This window comes from Protopterus annectens, chromosome 3.part0 (genome assembly GCF_019279795.1).
Source record: "Protopterus annectens isolate FY-2018-M chromosome 3.part0, PAN1.0, whole genome shotgun sequence".
NCBI classification, from domain to species: Eukaryota; Metazoa; Chordata; order Ceratodontiformes; family Protopteridae; genus Protopterus; species Protopterus annectens.
In genome coordinates this window covers 892,592,529-892,616,201 of record NC_056731.1, presented here as the reverse complement: position 1 = coordinate 892,616,201, position 23,673 = coordinate 892,592,529, and the positions used below count along the sequence as shown (strand labels likewise).

Below are 23,673 nucleotides of genomic sequence, written 5' to 3'. Positions count from 1 at the left end.
TTGCCCTGTATGCTGTCTGGGCCAACAGGCTTCCTGGGGTTCACTCTCCTTAGGTCTGTTCTTACCTGCTCTGGGCTGAGGCTGAGTACTGTATCCTTCTCATCAATGGATAGCTTTAGTACCAACCTATTGTTTCTTTCCTCAAATCTGCCAAAGAGGATGCTCAAACTGCCCAGGAATTCGATGGTGTCCTCACACTGTGCTGACCTGATTTTGTAGTCTGTGATCTCCTGTATGCCTTGCCATAGTCTCCTTGCATCCTTCACATCTTCAGAGTGGCTCATTACCTTTCTGCTGTACTCACTTAGCCTCCTTTATAACCCTCCTCAAATTACCTGTTGCTACAGTTAGGGCTCCTTTGTCCTTAGCCCTGTACGCTGTGTTTCTCTCCTTCAGAAGCTCATATACCTTAGGGGTGAGCTGTGCCTTTTGGTTGGCTCTAATAGTGATACTCTTGGTATTTATTACCCCATCAACACAGTTTGAAATGTATGCCATCACTACCTCAGTGTTCAGATGCTGATTCACTGTGGCTGGCTTCTTGAACATATCCCAGTTGGTTCTTTCAAAGCAGTCTTGGTGGGCCTCCTCAGCCTCCTCAGGCCATACCCTAACTTGTTTCTTTGTGGTCTTCTGTCTGACAAGTGCAGGTTTGTAAGCTGGCGATAAGATGGTATAGTGGTCAGAGATTCCCATTTGTGGAAGTTGCACTGCCTTATAAGCTTTCTTTAAGCTTTTCTTGTCCAGGATATTATCACCCCATGTAGGAATGTCTCCATGCTGGTGGTAGTGTGAGAGTACTTTCAGATCTGCTTTATTAAAGTCACCAACTGCCACATGTATAAAGTAAGGATATTTGCTCTGCAGCTCACCCATGTGATTGCATGGTTTATTTAGAGCCTCAGTGGTGTTAACACTAGGTGGGATATACACCACTGTTACACTGACTCCATTCAGCTCCCTGGGCAATTAACAATCTACATTTAATGGACAGGAACTCTTTTAAGTTCTCACAGCAGTGTGATAGTATGATTTCACAGTTGCTGCATCTTTTGTTAATGTAGATGTAGACTCCACCTCCTCTGGCCTTTCCACACAGTGTATGTTTTCTGTTTGCACAAAACCGCATAAAATTCTCTGAATTTACTGCACTATCATTTATCTTGTCATGCAGCCACATCTCAGTAATCAAAAATTAAACAAGTATTTCTCACCTTGTTCCTGTTGGAGAGTTCCAGTCTCAAGTAGTCCATCTTGCTATCCAGTGATCTCACTTTATCTAGCAGTATAGCTGGTAGTACAGGCCTGTAGGGGTTTGCTTTTAACTTTACATCAGTACCTGCTCTGCAACCTCTTTTCCTTGTTCTCTGACATCTCTTTCTCTTTTTTTCTTGTCCAGCATATTCCAGAAACCTGTTCTACCAGTTTCAGGCATGTTATAGATTGTGAAGAGTCAAAATATCAAGCTATTATAGCTCTGTGCCAAGGCATCCAACCACCAACATGTAGATGTTGACTGTTTAATTTCTTGTAACTTCTGTGTACTGTAAGTTATTGTACTTTCAATTGGAAGTGCAGAAACTGATTTTTTTTTTTTAGATTATCTGTGCAAACGAAGACAAAATATGCATATCTCTAGAATGAGCTGACACAGCTGTACCACACAGGGAGCCGCCATTGTTGTTTAGGCCTTGTATCCAGACGCAATCCCTTTGTTTATCAACTATGCATTATAGAAGGTCTGTCTTACAATAGTAGACACCGTTGGTCAGAAGTTAGTTCACTCTCCACAAATCCCAAACAACTGTGTCAACTCTGAGGGGTGTGTTATCAATTTGGTAGTTCCCTGGGGTAGACTACTTCCCAAAGGATAATGTAATGCATTTTTTTCATTTTAGTTTCTTTCCATGATTTTGGCACCAATTATTTATTTGAGGCAAACCTTCCTGCAATGCGGCTGTCATTTGGGGGTTCGATGACTGCAGAGTTAGTCAACCAGAGCCCTTTAGTATTGGATTTTCCTTCAGAAAACTAAATGCCAAACAGAAAAGGTCCCAGCACAGGACCCTGGGGAACTCTAGTGACTGGTCTCATTGTGGAGGTAACTTCCTCTGTTTTGATTATCTGAATCCTATCTGTGAGCCACTTGGCAGCCCAGTGGGTGGCATTGAAGTTTATTCCCAGTTTCTTTAGTTTTTCTACTATGCCTGAGTGGGAAATTGTGTTTGGAGGTTCCCTATGTTCTGACTGATTAATTCCATAAATCTTTCCACGGCTTGGCATATGAGGCTGGTCAGACTTGTAGGTCTGTAATTGCCTGGGTCTGTGGAAAGCTCTCCCTTATGCAGGGGATTGACTGTAGCAAGCTGTTCTCCGTTCCTTTGGTAAAAAAACCTGTATGGAGGCTGAGTTTGAACAGTGTTGTTGGGGTGTGACTAAATCGTGCTTCATGCTTTTTTAAGATGCTTCAGAATATTGTCATGACTCATCAATGCAGTATTTTTAGCTTTTGATAATTTTAGGACATGATCTAGTGTGATAGTTGAAGGTAAGCCAGTTTCAGGCATATCTTGAGGGCCAGATGGAGGGGAGACACACGGTGAAGTTACAGGTAAATTTATCATTAGAGATAAATTTGTCTCAATAGTAGAAAAAGTTTTAAAGTAATTCTCTGATATTTTGTCTTTCCTTCTGGATCACGGCATGCATTGACTGATGTGCTGTAATGCATTTTCACCTTATTAGTTTATTTTTAAATTTCTTTTTTACCCTTGCAGTATCATGAGTGATTGATTTAATTAACCTTTTAGTCTGTGATGTCAACACTGGGAATAGAGGGGGGATGTGTCTGTAGACTTCAATGGATTCATTACTGTGTGTGTACAGATATCCATCCAATACCATGTCTGGACTTATCCAAAATTATCCTTGGGGTGAAGTCAGTTAGGGATATACTAAAGTTATTTAGGCCATGTTTAGAAAAATAAAAAAGGTTTGCAAAGCGTTTTATTAAAAAATAGCCCAAATGAATAAGGATTGACAAGGACAGAAGATCATTGCAATGTTAAACTCATCAAAGTCAATTCAAAGTCAAAGTAAACTTTGTCATTCAGTCTACACCACAGTATAACTGAACGAAATTGCTTTGCTTTGTTTCCAATGCAAAGACATACATACTGAACAATATTTTAGTAAAAAGTAATTTGACGTCACTAAAAAGTAAAACATAAACGTATAAATAGGTAGAACAGATTAGAATAGATCAGATGCTGTAACACACATAGCAACATTGGAGAATCACTTGAAGCAGTATGTAACAAGTTTGTTTAAATCTCAAGTCTATGCAGAGAAATTCTTGACTCGTACCATCAAAAAGTAAAAGTTTGTAGCTGTTGCTTCACTTTAAACTAAGCAAATGTGTATACCCTCATTTGTGTAATTTGTGTATTGATTTTTTTTGTTTGTTTCTTGGACTAAATTGTAATTGTAAATAAATAACAGGAAAAAACATGCAGCAAGAACTTAGCACTTTTACGCATTCACTGATTTAAAGGGGTACAGTTGTATTATTATACTGAAAGTAGTATAAACTGCATTTGGTGCATTGAGTAACACATGCAGAAGTAAAAGTACAAGCAAGGATCATTTAGAAGGAATTTACCAAAAACTGACAAGTTTCAAAAGTAGTATTTGTTTGTTTCATTTATTTATTGACTGTAGAGCACAGAAGGAATGTACGCAGATGGAGTACATACAGATGTTTTTGCAGATTCTGGTACAGTATAAATGTGGAGCCACCACTCCCACCATGTATGAGCAGGTGGCCATCTGGCCCCAGAGTTCTGGTTTTGCTTGACCCATTTTGCTCATGCGTGTACTTCATATTCACTTAGTGCCTTGCACTGACAAAGATATAATTTTGAGACTTCTTTTTAATGTACTGAATGACCTGCTCCTTTTTTTAATTTCCCCAAGTCTTTTAGGGTTTATAATAACATGATGGGAAAGCGATTTAAAGTTCATGAAATTAGTATTGTTTTAGTAATGACTCCTTCTGCTGTTCGTATGGAGTTACATGTATTGGTAACATATCTAAATTATAATTGTAGATTCTTTTTTGTAAGACCCGTTGCTCCTACTACTATTAGAACTGTCTGGGTAACTTTCTTCCACATTGCTGTCGTTTCTGCCTGCAGATCCTGATATTTTATGACTTTGTGTCTCTGTACACAAGACACTGTAGTCACTGGCTGTGGCGATTTCAGTGATCAATACCACTCTTGTCTTCTTTTCTTGGACTACTGTATCCGGTTTTCTAGCATCTGTCTTTTGAACTGTTGGTAATGGATGATCCCATGTGATGTAAACGTCTTCATTTTCTATGATGCTTTGTGGCTGCAAATTCCAGTGTTTTTCGGCCACTTCAGTACCGGAATGTTTGCACAATCCCCAGTGTAATGATCTCGCCACATTATTATGCCTTTCAGTATACAGTCTTTCTACCATTAATATGTCGCAACCAGCAACGAGGTGTGCAACTGTTTCCAATTAGGTTTTACAAAACCTACATTTGTCTGTTTCTCCCTCATGTTCAATGGACTTTATAAACCAACGTGTACACAACCCACTGTCTTGTACCACCAATATTAACCTTATATCTCTTGGTTTGAATTCGCCTCTCCTTAACCATTCCTGTGTTTGTTCCTGATCAACATGTTCTTCCAGAAGTTATTCCTGCTTGATGCCAATAAGCTTCTGCTAGATTAAGCAGAGAAGTCCTCTTTCTCCTCATGATTCAAAACGTTCACTATGTTTGGTTCTTGTGAGGTTAGCAGATGTGTGTGGAGTCCCACGATTGCGATCTATACATATAATCAATTTCAAGGAGGCCCATCCCTCCTTTGGAACGTATATAATCTTGGTATGCACTGACTTTTATAAACTATTTGGTGAGCATGAAGCATCCTTCTTGTTTTCTTATCTAATCTATCCAAGACGTTCTGGGGCCAGTCAGTCACTCCAAAACTGTAAGTGAGGACAGGAAGAGGAAGTTGGTTTATAGCTTGGATTTTGTTCCTAGATGTCAGTGCTGTTTTCAGGATTAATTCAAGTCTTCTGTAGTATTCCTTACTAAGTTTTATTCGCATTTGTTCATGTTTTATTGTTGATCCTTCATCAGTTCCCAAGTATTTATACACTCCGTCTTGCAAGTTCTTTTATATCACATTCTTGTTCCAAACTGATGTTTTCAAGCTTTAAAGGTTGCTTTTGCACATTTGTCAAGATCAAATGACATTCTTATGTCATCTGAAAAAAGTTTTGATAACTTGCAGTTGTGCTTTCAGTTCCTCATCTGATGAGCTGTACAGTTTTTAATCATCGACAAAGAGAAGGTGAGAAGTCTTTACACTTTGTTGTTTTCTAGGAGTCCGATTTTAGCCATGGCCTAAACTGTTGAGTAAACCGCTTAATGGATTAGGGGCAAGGCAGAGTAGTAATGGTGACTGAGAGTCACCCTGGAATATCCCCCTTTGAATTTTTATCCCTAGGATAACAATTTGTCCTTTAGCATGGCTTAATTGCAAAGTGGTCTGCCTCTGTTTCATGGTCACTGTAATGTAATCGATCAGTGTGGGGTGTTTCTTGTACATTTTTTAAGCACTCTTTTATCCATGAGTGAGGGATACTATCAAATGCCTGCAGATCCTGATATTTTATGACTTTGTGTTTCTTTGTACGCAAGACACTGTAGTTTCTGGGTGTGACCTGAATGACCTGCTCCCAGTATAACTGACTTACTGTGGTGTAAGCCTGCTTTATAGATGGGCCTTAAACCCGAGTAAGTCACATACACAGTGAGACTGTCTTCAGGGTCAGGGAAGGCTTACACCATAGTAAGTCACTTACACTGAGAACAGACCATTCAGCTGTTCATATTATTGCATAATGTCCAGATTTTTGCCTCGTATTTTATTTTTGATCTGTTCCTTATAAAATTCTGGAAAATCACTGATGGCTAAATTCAGAAATGATCTACATTGGAAGTTTGACTTCATATCCTCTAGAAAAAGCATGCTAACACAAATCCTGTTATTCTAACAGCTTTTTAAATTTATGAGTACTATTTAAAGTCTGTACCTATTTTTGGGCCTTCGTACCCCCATTATTTTAGACTTTGTCCAGATTTCATGTGCCAAGAAGTTGAGAGGTATAACTGAGAACAATGCTTTTGGAATCTGGTGTCGGGTCATCTGTATAACTCTGCTGTATATAGATAGGCTTTACACTGGACTAAGTCACTTAAACTGAGAACAAGTCTTTTTTTGGAATCTGGCCCAAAATAGGAAAGTGGATCTTATCTGTGCCATTGACCCAAAGAAAGTAATACACTTCCTGTTATGTTTTTGTCTGCATTCAGACAACTTCCATTTTGGAAAATGCAAACATTGTGTATCATGTTGCACAGCTTTTGTACAAGTCTGTGCAAGGTTCTGTGGATGGTCTTTTTCTCTGCTGCAGTTAACACTGTAGATCATAGGTTGCATTTTGAGCATTGCAGAGTTATCTTTTCAGGGTGGGGGCTTGTCATCAGATGGTCTTGTTTTCCCCATGAGTGCATATCCCACAGACTACTTTGAGTTATAGTTCATACCTGGTTTGAATCCCATGAGTGCATATCCCACAGACTACTTTGAGTTATAGTTCATACCTGGTTTGGATCCCATGAGTGCATATCGCACAGACTACTTTGAGTTATAGTTCATACCTGGTTTGGATCCCATGAGTGCATATCGCACAGACTACTTTGAGTTATAGTTCATACCTGGTTTGAATCCCATGAGTGCATATCCCACAGACTACTTTGAGTTATAGTTCATACCTGGTTTGAATCCCATGAGTGCATGTCCCACAGACTACTTTGAGTTATAGTTCATACCTGGTTTGAATCCCATGAGTGCATATCCCACAGACTACTTTGAGTTATAGTTCATACCTGGTTTGAATCTCTCTTTTTCAATCTGCTGTTCTTTTCACTGTTGATAGGTGTGTGTATAGTATATGGGACTGTTTTTGTAAGAAAGCCAGTGTTGTTAAAATGGGCATTTTCTGAATGTAAATGTCTATCGTCTTGTTGAGTGTAACTGAAGTAAATAGTCTGTTCAGGTCAACTCTATTTCAGCTTCTTTTTTGTAGTTTAATGCTTATTAGCACAATATGATGTGACAAGTGGAGAATTTTGCACTAAAATATACCACTGTCATTCATACATGCTCTTTAAGATGTTTTAATGTAATTACAAAAGCACAAAAAATGACTGTAAATATGATGGCACCAATATTTTGATTCCTCCTGGCAAACTGGAACTTCAGTGTACTGTGGCAGAACACTGGAAGTCTTGGAATTTTTAGTATTGCTTCAAAGCAGTTTAAAAGAAAATAAAGGATGTGCAAATGGCTACTTTTTTCCATTTTACATGAAACAGAAGAGGACAAAAAGTGTGCAATACAAAAGGAATGTCAGTGAATGAGAAACATATATATCTGCAGTAAAATGGTTAAGGAGGATTGTTCATAGGTAGGTACTAGGCTATTGGCCCTAGGGCCTGTACAAGCCTAGCCAAAAAGGTACCGTGGCTTTCACCACCCAAGAAAATGATTTTCCTGTGCCCCTGTCGAGCCGAGCCACAGAGGTGAACCCCGGGGTGAATTTTCTATTTCCCATCCAATCATCAGGCTTTTTCTTGAAGAGTGCCAATGAGGAGCTTTGTTTGATAATAGATAGGTAGTTTGTTCCAGAGTATGGGAAGTCTCTAGGACAGGAATCTATCCCTCCAGCATGTTCTGTTTATTGTGATGACAAGGTTTAGGTCCCTAGAGCATGTAGGTCAGAGGGACTGAGATTTCTTTAAGTGGAGCATGTCCAACAGCTCTGGGTTTGACATAGCTTTGTATGTTAGGCAGAGATCGCCTCTGAGTAGGTGATGTTAACAGAGTAAAGCTGGAGTTTTTTGAGACTATCTGCGGGCATCTGTTTGAGGCCGGTAATCCTCTTTGTGAGGTATTTCTGCGCCCTTTCCAGTTGTTGTAAATGTCTTGTGAGGTACATACCAAAAGGGGGGTTGTACTCTATAATAGGTCTAATGAATGACGAGTAAAGGGGAACAATGACGTCTTTTTTTCCTGGATGAGAAACCTTTTGTGATGAGGTATGCCACGTAGAAGGATTTCTTGACTACTGTGGCAATGTGATCATCAAAGGCGAGACTACTGTCCACCTGTGTCCCAAGGTCTCTTATCACACTTTCGGTGTTAAGTAGACTACCACCTATGTGGTAGCTCATGGATGTAGAGTTTTTACCAAAGGGGATGACAGTGCACTTTTTGGCATTGAGCTTGAGGCCATGGCTTTGACAGCAGGCATCTGTCTCAGTGAGGCCCTTTTGTAGGATGTCCACATCATTGGGAGTTTCTGTCATGGCTCCTAGTTTGCAGTCATCTGCGAACTTCATTAACTAAAGACCTTCTGTGTTAGCCTGTACTTCAGAAAAGTAGATACCAAACAGGAGAGGACCCAGGACTTGAACCCTATGGTACTCCACTTGTCACCGGTCTGAAGTCGGGTTTGGAGTCTGCTACTTTCACAGTGTGAGTTCTGTCAGTGAGCCAGTTGGCAACCCATCTTGTGACATAGGGATTTATACCTAGTTTAGTGAGTTTATCTATAATTCTAGAGAGGGGGATGGTGTCAGAAGCCTTGGCGAGATCTAGATAGGCTGTGTGAACCACCTTACCCTCGTCTACGGCTTTGGTGACTGCTTCAAAGAAGTTAATCAGGTTTAGGAGACATGATCTGCCTTTTACAAACCCAAACTGGGTGGGGTCCAGAGTTTGGAGATTACCAATGTCTTTGTTTATAAGTTCTGTGATGATACGTTCCATGGCCTTGCAGACCAGGCTCGTTAGGCTAATGGGGTGGTAGTTCCCAGGGTCCATGGTGGCTCCCCCTTTGTGGAGTAGGATAACTGTCATTGTGCGCCTTTCAGTGGGCACAAAGCCTGAGGTGAGGCTATGATTGAACATGGTGCTTAGGTGGGGTGCCAGTTCATTCTGTAGTAAATGGAGAACACAGCCTGGGATGTTGTCAGGTCCCATGGATGCTGTGTTCTTGGTTTGGAGAGTGTAGTTTTACCTGTGCAGCTGTGATTACAGGAACTTTGTATTCTTCCGGTATAGAGATGGGCCCTTTGGGGTTTAAACTATAAAAAAAAAAAAAAAAATGTCCTCTTTGAGTTATTCATTCTTTTAAAGAAACCAGGGTTTGCATGAAATAGTTAATGCATTCGTGTGTGTATGTTTGCATGATCACATGGAGGGTTGTCATGGGTTTCACTGTATCTGGCTGACAGCAATAAGCTGAATATATTACTGTAGTTATTACTTGTGAATGTATTCATTCATTTAGGGTCAGACATCAAAGGTGCAAAGTCAGTAAAATGGCTGTAATTCCTGGGCACTTTTTTCTGTGTGTGTGTGTGTGTGTGTGTGTGTGTGTGTGTGTGTGTGTGTGTGTGTATAGTTATACTGGACTGTGTCCTATGCATCTGACAACAAGATGAAATATATTACTTTGGCTAACTATTTGATCACAGATATCTAATAAATTCATTATGTTATCTCTAAGTGTGACCACAGCAGGTAGTACTCCAAGTGAACTGTAGCATAGGATTGAAAAAAATGCAGACACTGCATTGCATTTTATGCCCATTTTGTTTCCCCTGATGACTCTTCTTGACCAAATCTGCTTCTTGAGTCAGGATTGCCATCCTCCCATATGATGGGCCTCAATTAAGTGCCATTAGGTGAGGTTTGTTTATCCAGGTTAATACAAAATTGCACATATGGCAGCTGTTTTTTTGCCAAAACACTGTGTCCTTTTGTGTATGCCTTAAAATGTTTTTTATCATTTCAGTTTTGTTATTTTAAGATCATCTGAATGGTATGTTGAAACAAAAACGTGTTGTTGCTTTGGCAATTCCTGATGTTTCTACTTCTTATTCCCTTTCTTGCAACCCTACAGATACTGAATTTGGTGGCATATCTAAACAGTGTGAAACACTGCTGCCAAGGATATGTGAATTTTAATTAGATTTGTTGGATGGCAGGAGACAGGCAAAATGCCAGTCTAGTCTATAGTTTTAAGTACTTGTTCCGTACTTAAACATTCGTTTACTTCCTCACCATCCCTACCTTTGTTAAATACCGTAACAGTATATGTTATGAAGTTCAGGTTCTTTTTTTACACATCGCAGTTTTCCATGTTTTGATTGCGTCCTTGTTATATGTTGCCTTTTTAAACCTTATTACATTTTTGAAACACTAATTAGTTTTATTTGGTGTTTATTACAGGGCACTCGAGTCTGGTTAAAGGAAAATGGGCAGCATTTTCCAAGCACTGTCTCTTCATGTGCAGAAGGAGTCATTGTGTTTACAACAGATTATGGTCAGGTAAGGTAGCAACTAAAAAATGGACTTCAGTTGTGTATTAGTTTGCTTTCCCTTTTAGCAAGTAGTGGATTTTAAAGCTCAGATGTTTCAATGAATAATAATTCTAATGTTCGGACAGCAGTTTAAATGATCCCAACACTGTGTTCTTCTCTACATATCTTGTGGTAGAAAGTTGTTTACAAGATTATGTACGCTTTAAAATAACAATGGAAAATAAGGATGCGGAAAGGACATTTCTGTTAAGATTGTAGTAGATTTTTTTTCTGATGCATGTGAGAATGTTTTAATATAATGCAGTACAGCATGTCAGACTTATAAGCACCTATATATCAATAAACTGAAAAAAATGCAAAAGTGATTTATCTCTGTTTCACCTTTCTGAAGTTCTGCTGAATTACTCTGTTGACAAACATGCCAATGCTAACTCTTTATGGCCAGTTATTCTGTGGGGTCTTGCTACTTTCCTAGTAAAATTAAACAGCTGTTCCCATTTTTTTCAGACCAGTGACACATTTCAGCTGTCAGTTTGGTAGTTTTTCTCCATTTCTTTTCTTTACTACCGTGACTCCTTTTTAACCTTGGTGATGCAGTGAATGTGTAGAATGTTGCCAGAGTGCTCAATGCCAAAAAATGTGTCATCATCCCCTTTAGGAAAAACCTGGTTCCCATGAATTACCACATCGATGGTAGTCCACTGGACACAGGCGGCGTTATAAGATATCTTGGAACACAGGTTGACAGCAACCTCTCTTTTGACCACCACATTGCCACTGTGGACAGAAAGTCCTTCTCTGTGGTATGTCTCATTAATAAGGGTTTTGCATCCAGGAAGAAAGAGGTCATTGTTTCCCTCTACTCTTCCCTCATTAGGCGAATCATCGAGTACAATGCCCCATTTGGCATGTACCTCACTAAACACCTGCAACAACTGGAGAGGCCGCAAAAGTACCTCACAAAGAGGATCCTAGGCCTTAACCATTTTTCCTATATGGACAGACTCAAAACTATTCTCTGTCAAATATCGCCTACTTAGAGGCAATCTCTGCTTGACTTACAAAGCCATGTCTGACCCAGCTCTGTTAGAAATGCTACATCTAAAGAAATCCCAATCCCTCCGCACCACATGCTTCAGAGGCCTCAACCTCATTACCACAATCAACAGAACATGCTGGAGGGACAAGTTCATAACTCTGAGATTGCCCATGCTATGGAATAGACTTACCATACATGTCAAGCAGAGCACCTCACTGACTGTCTTCAAGAGAAATCTTGATGAATGGATGGAAAATAGAAAATTCACCCCAGGGATCACTCCAGTGGCTTTAGTCAACAGAGGCACTGGGAACTAAGGTCGGGTGGCACAATGCCAGGGTAATCCTATGGGCTAGGCTTGTATAGGCTCCAAGGCCATTAGCCTAGTACACACCTATGAAGCCATGAACCTATACAATATTATTGAATTCTGTATAGTTTTAAAGCCTTTAAAGTCTGTATAATTCTAAGGCCAGTAAGCAGACCCTTAAAATGCACTGAATTAAAGAAATGTTGAAAACGCCATCCAGCACTGGAAGACCCCTCCACTCAATCTCTTACTTACATCTAATAATGGGACTGTAATCACTCCTGGCACTACCACTAAACTCCTAGGTGCAACAATCGATAATAATCTCAACTTTGACACACACGTCTGTTAATAGAAAACTTGGTTTCCTTTATAGACTCGAACCATTTCTCACAGCCGCAGCCAAGATTACTATTGTGCAAACTGACCTGACTTCTACCCTTCTCTATGCCTCCCCCATTTATACAAACCTAACCGAAAGCAATTTAAACTGGTAACTTCTTACAACAACATAGTCAGATTTGTCACGGGTGCCCTATTTAGAACCCACCACTGCTAAAATCTAAAACTAATAGGTTGGCTGGAAATACAAAATCAGCTTCCCTTCGAGCAACTCGCCTTTATCCACAAGATCTTACACCATCCCACAAATACACCTAGTCTCAGTAACCTCCTCAATTCTTATAAAAACCTTCCAACCCTACGTTCCGCAAATAGGTTACAGGTAGCCACCTTAAAATCTAAAAACAAATCAGGGGACTGTCTGTTTTCTAACTCAGTTGGTAAAATTTGGAGCAAACTCCCAACTGTACTAACATCTACTACATCCACCCACCTTTTCAGGAACCAGTTAAGAACTTTCTTAAACTCCCAATGGCTTTGCCCATGCAACAGGCCAGACTGATATGATTTCCCCTTGCCTTTAGCCTTTTTTACTCCAACTCTTGTATCTTTTCTAAAAATATAAATACATTTTGCTCTCTTCATACCCATCACTGTGCTGTGTCAAGTTCCTCGACACAATATATTACCTGACTAATGCTTATATTTGTCTCTGCTAACTGTTGCTCCAAATGACTGAAACAAAAATCTTCCTGTTACCCTAATGCTTACTGCTGCTGAAATAACAAGTGTAGATGAATGTATAGTTATCAAAATGTTTTTATAAATGTATAGTTACCTATTTGCTGTTTGTATTCTTTGTATAAACTGTTCTTTTCTCGGAGCTTTTCTCCTTGGGCCTCTACTGAAAATGGACATATATCCAGTTAGACTAGCCCAATCAACAGATTTAAAATAAATAAATAAGTAAATAAAATGTTATTATTTACCTATGGATAGCAGTCTCTGTATCCTCTCATATGGGGTGGTCTTCTTTCCACCCTCACCAGTATTCAGTACTGCTGAGTTTGCTGAGTTGAGGAGAAGCTTGCTGGACTGTAAAGTTATTCCAGAAATGTCTACATCTTTTGGAAAGGAAAGATGAACCCCTGTTATCATGGCCTACATCCATCCAAGTGCTAGCACCTTAGCTACACCATGCAATAGCCCACACCTGTAGTGACGTCCTCTTCCTGCTGCTTGCTGTGATCTCTCTGCTAATGTTTTCAGCATTTTGCCATTGTGGTTTGCACCTTGTCATCACCATGTGTATGCAGCTGAGCCCTCACAGTGCACAGGGTATGAGTCACAGTACCTGAGTGTTAAAACATGGTATAGGTGTTAGCTGAGTACTTTATTCACCACAGTGCTCCTTGAGGTCTGAGTGATAATTAAGATGTATTTATTGTGTAACATTATCTGAATGATTACTTGGATGTATTTGTTGTGTAATCTTGCCTAGCCTTTCATTTACTGTCAAATAAATGAGTCTCTTTTGAAAAGGTGTGCAAAACATTAAGTAAACTTGCTTTTTCTTTAGCATTGAAATGAATGTCATTCAGTCTTGAAGAGCCTAGAGACTGCTTACCTTGGCGGTAGTCTGCATTTAGCTTCTATTTTTTTTCATAAAGTAAATATTTAGAGTAACAGAATTAGGCCCAGGTTTGAGAAGCTGGTCATCCTGCATTTTATTAGCATCCTGCTACAGCTGCTTAAGACACTGTTAATGGACAGTGTTTTAAATCATTTAACATTATAGCTACTTAAATTATTGCTGGTGGTCTACATTGCTAATAGCACCCCATAAAAGCTTGCACCCAGGTCAGCAAGTATGGCATAGAGGATGTATACATTTCACACATTTTATTAGACCCATTTTTACACACACACACACACACACACACACACACACACACACACACACACACACACACACACACGCTGGTGATCTCATTGTGTCTTATTTCATCTGTAGAGCACTTGGGTAGCTTGGCTTCTTTTCCTCCAAAGTATAACTTTGGAAGTGATTCTTTCTATTAAATAGAATACAAGAATTGTAGTTTACTCCATGTTTGTAATAGGGGGCTTGGTCCCCACTTCATGTGTGGAAGTACTTTTAAAAATTCCTTCAGTGAAATTTGCTGACCCCTTTACAAAGCAAGAATCACTAAAATCCCCAACTTACAAACTGTGTGTGTGTGTGTGTGTGTGTATATATATATATATATATATATATATATATATATGTATATATATATATATATGTATATATATGTATATATATATATATATATATATATATATATATATATATATAATGTATGTATGTACACACAGTGGATATAAAAAGTTTGCACACCCCTGTTAAAATGCCAGGTTTTTGTGATCTAAAAAAATGAGACCACAGTAAATCATTTCAAACTTTTCCCACCTTTAATGTGACCTATAACCTGTACAATTCAATTGGAAAAACAAATCTGTTGGGGGAAAAAGTATAAAAAATAAAAAAAACGTACAATAAGCTGGTGGCATAAATGTGCACACCCTTAAACTAATAATTTGTTGAAGCACCTTTTGATTTAATTACAGTATTCAGTCTTCTTCGGTGCACACCTGCCATCAATTAATGAGACTCTGATTAACCCCATGTAAAGTTCAGCTATCCTAGTAGGATTTTCCTGACATTTACTTAGTTACCTGCTACAGCAAAAGCCATGGTTCGCAGAGAGATTACAAAGCATCAAAGGGATCTCATTGTTAAAAGGTATCAGTCAGGAGAAGGGTACAAAAAATTTTCACAGCATTGGATATACCATGGAACATAGTGAAGATGGTCATCAAAAACTGGAGAAAATATGGGACATCAGTGACGTTGCAAAGAACTGGATGTCCTTCCAAAATTGATGAAAAGACGAGATGAAAACTGGTCAGGGAGGCTGCCAAGAAACCTACAGCAACACTGAAGGAGCTGCAGGAATTTCTGGCAAGTACTGGTTGTGTACTTCATGTGACAATCTCCCGTATTTTTCATATATCTGGGCTATGGGTTAGGGTTACAAGATGGAAGCCTTTTCTTACACAGAAAAACATCTGGGCCCTGCTAAAATTTGCAAAACAGTACATCAAGTCTCCCAAAAGCACGTGAGAAAATGTGTTATGGTCTGAGACCAAGGTTGAACTTTGTGGTCACAATTCCAAAAGGTACTTTTAGCAAACAACACTTCGCATTACCAAAAGAACACCATCTCCACAGTGAAGCATGGCGGTGGCAGTATCATGCTTTCGGGTTGCTTTTCTTCAGATGGAACCTGTGCTTTAATCAAGGTGGAGGGAGTTATGAACAGTTCCAAATCACTGTTGGCCCTAAACCTTCAGGCATCTGCTAGAAAGATGAAGAGGAATTTCACTTTTCAGCATGACAATGACCCCAAGCATACATCCAAGTCAACAAAGGAATGGCTTCATCCGAAGAAAATTTAAGTTTTGAAATGGCCCAGCCAGAGCCCAGACCTAGATCCAATAGAAAATCTGTGGGATGACCTGAAGAGGGCTGTGCACAAGAGATGCCCCTTGCAATTTGACAGATTTGGAGTACTTTTGCAAGGAAGAGTGGGCAAATATTGCCAAGTCAAGATGTTCCATGCTGATAGACTCCTGCCCAAGAAGACTGAATGCTGTAATTAAATCAAAAGGTGTTTCAACAAAGTATTAGTTTAAGGGTGTGCACACATATGCAACATTTTATTGTACATTTTTTATATTTGTATATATATTACAGATTTGTTTGTTTTTCATTTGAATTGTACAGGTTATAGGTCACATTAAAGGTGGGAAAAGTTTTGAAATGATTTATTGTGGTCTCATTTTTTTTCATATCACAAAAGCCTGGCATTTTAAGAAGGGTGTGTAAACTTTTTATATTATCCACTGTGTGTGTGTGTGTGTGTGTGTGTATATATATATATATATATATATATATATATATATATATACATACACACACACACACACACACACACACACACACACACACACACACAGACACAGAAAAATATTCATTCTACCACTGTCATTCAGGGCTTACATCATTAATTATGCCCTAAATTAAAAAGAATCTTCACACACTACTTACACAAAATGAAGCCACAAAGCTAGAACTTCTTAGTTCACCTAAACATCCCCTTCTACAAAAGCTTACAGCAAATAAATCAAAAATATAAACAGAATTAAAACAAAATGTATTCTTGTCTTTGTACCTTAAACTCCATAAAATGAATAGTAATTTATTAAAAAGTCTAAAAATGTCTAATAACTTACATATACCCACAGAGCAAAAACATAAGAAACAGACCTAAAGCTGGTTAAACATAATACTGTAAGTAAGCACATAATAAAAAAAATGAAACTTTTACACATAATAACACACAGCCTCATTAAAAAAGTAAATCCTAGAAACAAAGTTTAGTAAAGTTGACGGGGCAAAAAAATTGAAATTGCCAGTCAGAAAACTGGTCTGCCAGCAAGGTGAACACAAACCAAAAAGTTGCAGGACAAAACAAAAAATCCTTAAAAGCCATTGAAGCACATAATAAAGTAATGCTAAAAAATTAATAATAAATAAACTGTAATTCACCCCCATTCATAAAAATCTAGAGGGTCTACTTAAAGTCCAAGTAAACCATCGACCTGTGGAGTTGCTATACCACATTAAAAGTAATGGGGAACAGTAATAAACAAAATAGTGAAAAACTGAAAGCATGCAAAACTGTGAGAGTCTACCCAGTGTAGTAAATTATGTAATGTGCTCTAAAGGCTTAGAAGGAAGAGTCCCAAACCATGTTTCATAAGGCTGTAGTAGAGAACATGCTTCAGGGGTATTCAGAAATGAATAGCATTTCTGAGAAGTGCTAATTACAATAAGCTGGGCTTTTTCTATTTTTATTGGTTGAGAGTGAATTTTAGTCCAGCTTTACCTCAAGTACATTGTTTTTGCAGTTAGTGCAAAAACATATATTTGAGGTAAAGATTCTACTATTTTAGCTACATTCTTGGAAAAACAGCATTAAGAAATGGCTAACCTGAGGATAAAGATGTCTTACAGAAATTCCCCATAGCATAATGAATCGAGTTTTCCATTCACTCCTGAATATCAATGAAATTATTTCCACACAGTGTAAGTTTGTTCTTATATGGATTTTAGCCCAACGCATATTGTTAATGGACTTACTTAAAGATATATTTGTGGTCTTCACTTCATAGAGCAAAGCATGAGATCTGGTAGTGCTTTATATATATTAAGTCTGCTTTTCCTAGTAATCCAGTTGCTTTTTATTTTTTCAAAAACAAAAATAATAATAGTAACAATCAGGAAATTAAATTGTCATGTGCATGTTTGTTAGAAGTTTTTTTTTAAATGTTTCAGAGGTGTTGTTAAAAAGTGAGGCTGTGCTACTCTTTACATATGAAACGTTAACCCAAGTAATGAATATTAATTGAAATGTTTATTATAAAATGAATAGTAAAATGTGTTATTATGATGAAATTATTTTTGATTTCTTTATTAATACTTTGACGTATGTTTCTAGTGTTTTCTTGGATTTAAGCTAGGTTCCTTACACCATTTCTTGTGCCCCACAACACCATATGCTCAATGAATGCCCCTTTATCTTTTTCTGTCATCATACATATGATCATGCATAGTCTTGTGATGCAAACATTGCACAGATTGAGTCCATGCTTGTGGTCCTACAGGTCACTCTTTGATCCCAGGATAATTAGAATATGTTTGCAGTTAGGCTTTGAGGATACTGTTAAAGTTCACTGTGTGATTTGTAGACCTGTTGTGTTTCTGTAGTGCATATTTGAGTATATCTATCCATCCATCTACCTATCTGTAGAAGTTAAAACCTTGTAATACACATTATGATAACACTTTTCTGTTTTTTTTTTTTTTTTTTTTTGTGATTTTTTAGTGCGTCAGTGAAATCAAAATATACTCCATAAAGCTAGCAATCTGATGGCTGGGTTTCACAAGTAAATAACTGCAATCCATTAATTTGCCAGTTTTAAACCATTAACTCTGTAAAATTTATAATATATTTTATACGCTTAACTTCTCTACACTTTAACTCCATTTGTGGTGTTCCCATAATTTCCCTTTCTCGACTCTCCTCTCATAGTCTAGAATTACACCCCCCAAAGTTATCTTTGTTCTGACCTGTCTGATTGTGTATTAAGAAATTCTGCTGTATGTTGTTAAATAAATAAAAACACAGGAGGTACAAGAATCTGTAAATCATTTTATTGGTAAACAAGTTCCAACCTTAGACTATTTGGGGATTGTTTTGTGTACGAATATGGTAGAGATTCAACACAATTATTCAAGCATTACATAATCAATTAAAACATTGGTAAATAAATGGAACAATATGTTTATAATATTTGAAGACAGACTGCAGTTGATAAAAAATCGTCTTGCTACCTAAAAGTAATGTATATAGCCCAGCCTCTTATATTATTACCAGAAAAAAAGATTTCTTAAAGAAATTGCATCAATATTCTTGGTAGCCAAAGAAAAATAGAGTGGCCTATTCCCATCGTATTAGACATTGGGAACAAGGGGAGTTAATATTTCCAGACATTGAAACGTACATAAGGGCTTCTATACTTAAAATTGCAATAGATTGGATAAATCCATAATATTCTTCTAATTGGAAATGATTACATTCCATAATATTAAGGAATGAAAATGCTTCATCAAAAATCATATAGTTACAGATAAAGGTAATAGAATGTGGTATATTATTTGAGTATAAATCTACAATATAATATAGCAACACCAACCAAATTAAACCTAGTAAGCCATATTTTTGACGCCTTTAGGAAATTTGTTAATATGAATATAGTTATAAAACTTTGGTTTGCATTATTAACTCCATTCAGTATTGCAAGAAATTTCCCTGATAAAGTACATAGAGAGATTTTTACTTCATGGAGAAATGAGAACGTAATATGCTGGTTTCATTGTGTAAAAAAACAAGTCTTGGAAACACAGCGTTTAATCTCAACCTATGGATTAACATCAAATGATTGGCTAATGTTGCAGAGTGTTTTAACATATTCTAAGGATCTGTGTAGAATAGTAAACAATTCATCATTTAAAAATACCCCTAAATTTATATCTTGATTATTTGAAATTATCTATAACAACACTGATACAAAAAATGAGTTATCATACTTATATGATGTATTAATTGCTTATGGGACAGCTCCTAAAGTATCCTATTAGCAAAATGTAATTAAAGGTATACAGACTCCTCTATCAGTAGAAAATAAGACCAATATCTTACTCTTAGTTAAATTAACATCCCATTCACAATATTGGAGAATATTTCAATGGAAATCTCTACATAGATCCTTCTTAACACCTGAGAAAATTTCAAAGATAAACACCTCAAATAATAAAGTGTGCTGGAGATGCAAAGAATCAACTAACGCAGACTAGTTCCATGTTTTTTTATGATTGTGTCAGTATTAGAACATACTGGAATGAGTAATACTTTTTACAAGCTTTTTATACAGATAAATTTATTTTGACAAAATTTGTAATTTTATTGAATGTAATCAGTAATCCTCACTTGAAGAAACTGGATTTGTGTTTTATATGGACTATACTAGCAACAGCTAGGAAATGTATAACCAGAAGATGGAAGTCCAACACAGCGCCCACCATGAAAGAATTTTTGTCTACTGAAGAAGTCTGTTTTAATGGAGATCAAAACTAAAGAACTGAGAATCCATCCCAATCCATTAGTCAATAACCCATGGAGAAAAGTTTTGACAATGAATGACACCTTGCGATTGGAATCTGTCTCTTCCTGATAATTTAAATATAATGTATCGTTATCCTTGTTTTTACATAGATCTGTTGTTATTTTAATCTATTTGTCAGGCTAAATGTAAATATTGTATATAGTTGAATATTTATTAATTGTAAACCATCATTATTATGTTTTAAATCAAAGTAATAAATTGTTTGAGTAAAAAAAAAAGAAATGCTGCTGTAAAACTGACTTTGGTGATGTATCCAGTCTTGTATTTTTCTTGCAGAACTTCTGTATGACTGTTTATGCGGACAAACAAAACATCAATATGTTTATTCAGTGATATAAAAAAAAATCACCATGTGCTGGGTTTGGCGGCCTTTGCTACTGCGCATGTGGTGAGGTAGTGTTGTAAAACAAAGCCTGAGAATTTATAGACATCAGGGTGCTACGGGGAACAGCATATATAAGTTAGGAGAAAAGGCATCCAATCTTCGTAACCGCCTTGAAGATCGTATTTCTACTGAATGGCTCTTGCTGCAGAACTATGGGTATTATGGAGGAAAATTGGACTATGTAGATGGAAGGTGTTTGTTGGCCAGCTGGCACAAGGTGCAAAAATAACTCGGAAAAAAATGGTCATATCAATTTAAAACAACCCCTACTGTTGAGTCTTTACTTCAGTGTACTGTTCTATATGCTTGTAATTCATTTCCTAATGCTGATAGTTGCCCACTTTATCTTTGTGTTATACATTAGGTTAGTTCCTGGCACAGGTTCGGGTTCTTCCCTTTATAAGGGCCCTTAATGACAACTACCTGATTAACAAACACCTAGTACACAAATTATATCAGCGGCCTCTAAAAGTAAAAGTCCTTGTATGGCTTTGTAGAATTGTGTAGCAGAAGCATTATCACATACATTCTCACACAGTACAAAATAACAATGTACCAGCAAAATATGTATGGTAAACTGTATAACATTTCAGAATGGATCTGCAGTTAAAATCTGTTAATCACCCAGGAAAGAACAATGAGGCTAAAATCTGAATTGTCAGCACAGATATCTGCTTTAATTTACTTTCCATGGCCATATTTATTTCACAGAAGGCCTGTACTGGCAGAGCGAATGATGAAGTGTTCTAGCCACTATCTGCTTGCATTGTCTTTAGCACAGCTTGAGTCCAGCGGAGGAGAACGCTGTCTGTGGTGCACTTCCCTTTCTTGGTGTACTGATGTTCTGCAGTGCAATAGTGTCATGGTGATGTACATTGTTTCTAGAGGCAGCAGAATTTTTTTATTTCTAACCCTGGATTATAATGACCCTTTTATTTCCTGGCAGCCTGCATAAGTTAAAAGTTCATGTGCTTCTTTATGGATGAATGTATGACTTAACTAAAATGATATACATATTAGGCATTTTTAATAAAACAGCTCCTGGGATAAGATCATATGTATATCTTCTAAGTATTTGGAACAAAACTGTTGTGTATCATTTTAGACCATGTGTAGTTAGTATGTTACTAAGTGATCGAGAATAACTTCTTGATTAATAATCAGTTACAAATATGTTATAGATGTAATTATGAAATGGAGAAAATGGCAAGAAATACTTGAGTAGTCACGGCATATCACTTTTATTCCATCTGCCGTTTGTCATTCAGAATCAATGCCCTTGGCCTGATAAATCTGTGTTACTGATGTAGTCTGATCACAAATATAATGCTTGTATGTAAGCTGTTAGGTAATATAGTTTATACCACCTACAAAATTACCTTAGATTTTGAGTGTGCTTTTGTCCTGTAGAGTGGTTGCTAATGTCTGTCATATCTATGTTTGCATTTTTTCCTGTGGCATTTATTGGTACTGTGGCCTGATGTTCTTCGTGTTTCACTGTTGCAGTCATTACATTTAGGGTTATCTGCTTGCAGTAGCCCTCAGTCGGCCTGATTAACAAAGTCTTGGGTCCTGCGTCAGTTGTTGTCCCTTCTTCCATTACGTCAGGTCGTCAGAGGTATAAAACATGCAGCTGATGCCATTACATCAGTCTTTCTTGCCGTGCGGTGCCTGAAGCAGAAGCAATTTGCAAGTGCGAGTCAGCCGACTTCTGAAATTTTCGTTTTCGAGTTTCAGAACCGAAGTCTTCAACTAAAGTCAAGTACCCCATTGGGGAAACTTTTTCTTGCTCCTTACCGATGTCAGTATAAGTTAATAATTGCATTACTTGTGGAAAGCAAATACCTCATAAAGATTTTCATTCGTACTGTATTCCTTGCCAAGGCCCTGACCACGACGTGCCTTGCTGTCGATTTTGTGCTTTATTTAATCAATGCACTACCTGTCGTCAGTATATTTTTGCCTCTAAATATTTTGGTTCACTGTTTAATTATCCAGAAATGTCGTCGGTTAGCCACCCGACTACCGGGATTATGAAAAAAACGCAAAGATAAAGACAGAGGCAGGCCGCCGAGGTCCAAAACTGCCACCGACACTCCTCCTAAGCCAGTCGCCGGTAATTCAGTGAGGCGCTTTCACAGCCCTTGATACCCGCTACTTCTGATTCGCAGGCCTCTACTGAGACCCATTCGGAGTCCGGTATGCCACAAGATGCCTCAACTATGGAACCTGCGGATGTCTCTACCTTGGATGGGTCTGGAGCCGCTGTGCAGGCACCGGCTTCTGAGGGTGTATTTAGGCCTACGGACTTGCATATTAAACTGACGCCTCCTTCATTTAGGCCTAAATCTCGAGCCATGCCTAAAAAACCAACGCCCAGGCTGCATGCTCAGGCCTCTATGCCTAAAAAACAAATGATAAGAATGGCTGAAGATCTCCTAACTCTAATCAGGGGAAGCCAACCTCCCCCTTCTAAGAGACCTAGGACTGAAGTTGATTATGAATCTTCTGACCAGGATTTTGATTTTTCTGATTCTTCTGATGATCTGGATTTGCACATATCTGTTTATGAGGATTCTGATGCAGAGGACTCTATTGCTTCTGCTTCCCCTCCAGAGGATTTTTTTTGGTGAAACCTTACATACTCTAAGGGAGCATTTCCAGTGGGAAAGCCAGGATTATTCTGATTCAAAAAAGAGGCTTAGGGATTTCTTACTCCTGCCTCAGCATAGGCCTTTAGCTATTCCTCCTGTACTAGACATTGTTGATGATGCTTTTTCGTAATCTAGTTTGGCCCCTGATTCTTTGCCTCCTGCTCCCAGAAAACCTGACAGATATTACAGGGTTCCTGATTCACACAAGTTCCTTTTTAAAAATCCTATTGCAGATCCAGAGACTATTTCACAGGGACCCAAAGGCATTAAGGATTCTACTGCTAAAAATCTTACCCCTTCTGATAGACACAGGGTGCTGTATAGATGGGGTAAGAAGGTTTACACTTCTGCGACCTTGGCCATTAGGGCTTTAAACTGCCAGTTTCATATGTTAAACTATCAGCAACATGTTATTGGATTGCTCAAACAGAAAATAATGTTGATTCCTGACTGTGCAGAAAATAAATAAAGAATTAAAGGGTTTAATGCATTCTGCTGAACAGGTTGGAAAACAAACTTTGCAATGTGGATTTGATTCATTAGAGGCCTCTTGCAGGGCTGCTGTTACTGGGT

The 23,673-nt window shown here is 37.9% G+C and overlaps 1 protein-coding gene across 1 annotated transcript in view; it reads left to right on the top strand.

The window, feature by feature from the left end:
- Positions 1-23,673, top strand: part of LOC122796947 (unconventional myosin-X-like) — a 970,199-nt gene that overhangs the window by 282,382 nt on the left and 664,144 nt on the right. Inside the window, exon 2 of the mRNA XM_044065721.1 lies at positions 10,407-10,505. Within this exon, the coding sequence (XP_043921656.1) occupies positions 10,407-10,505 (99 nt within the window). The remainder of the gene's footprint in view (positions 1-10,406; positions 10,506-23,673) is intronic.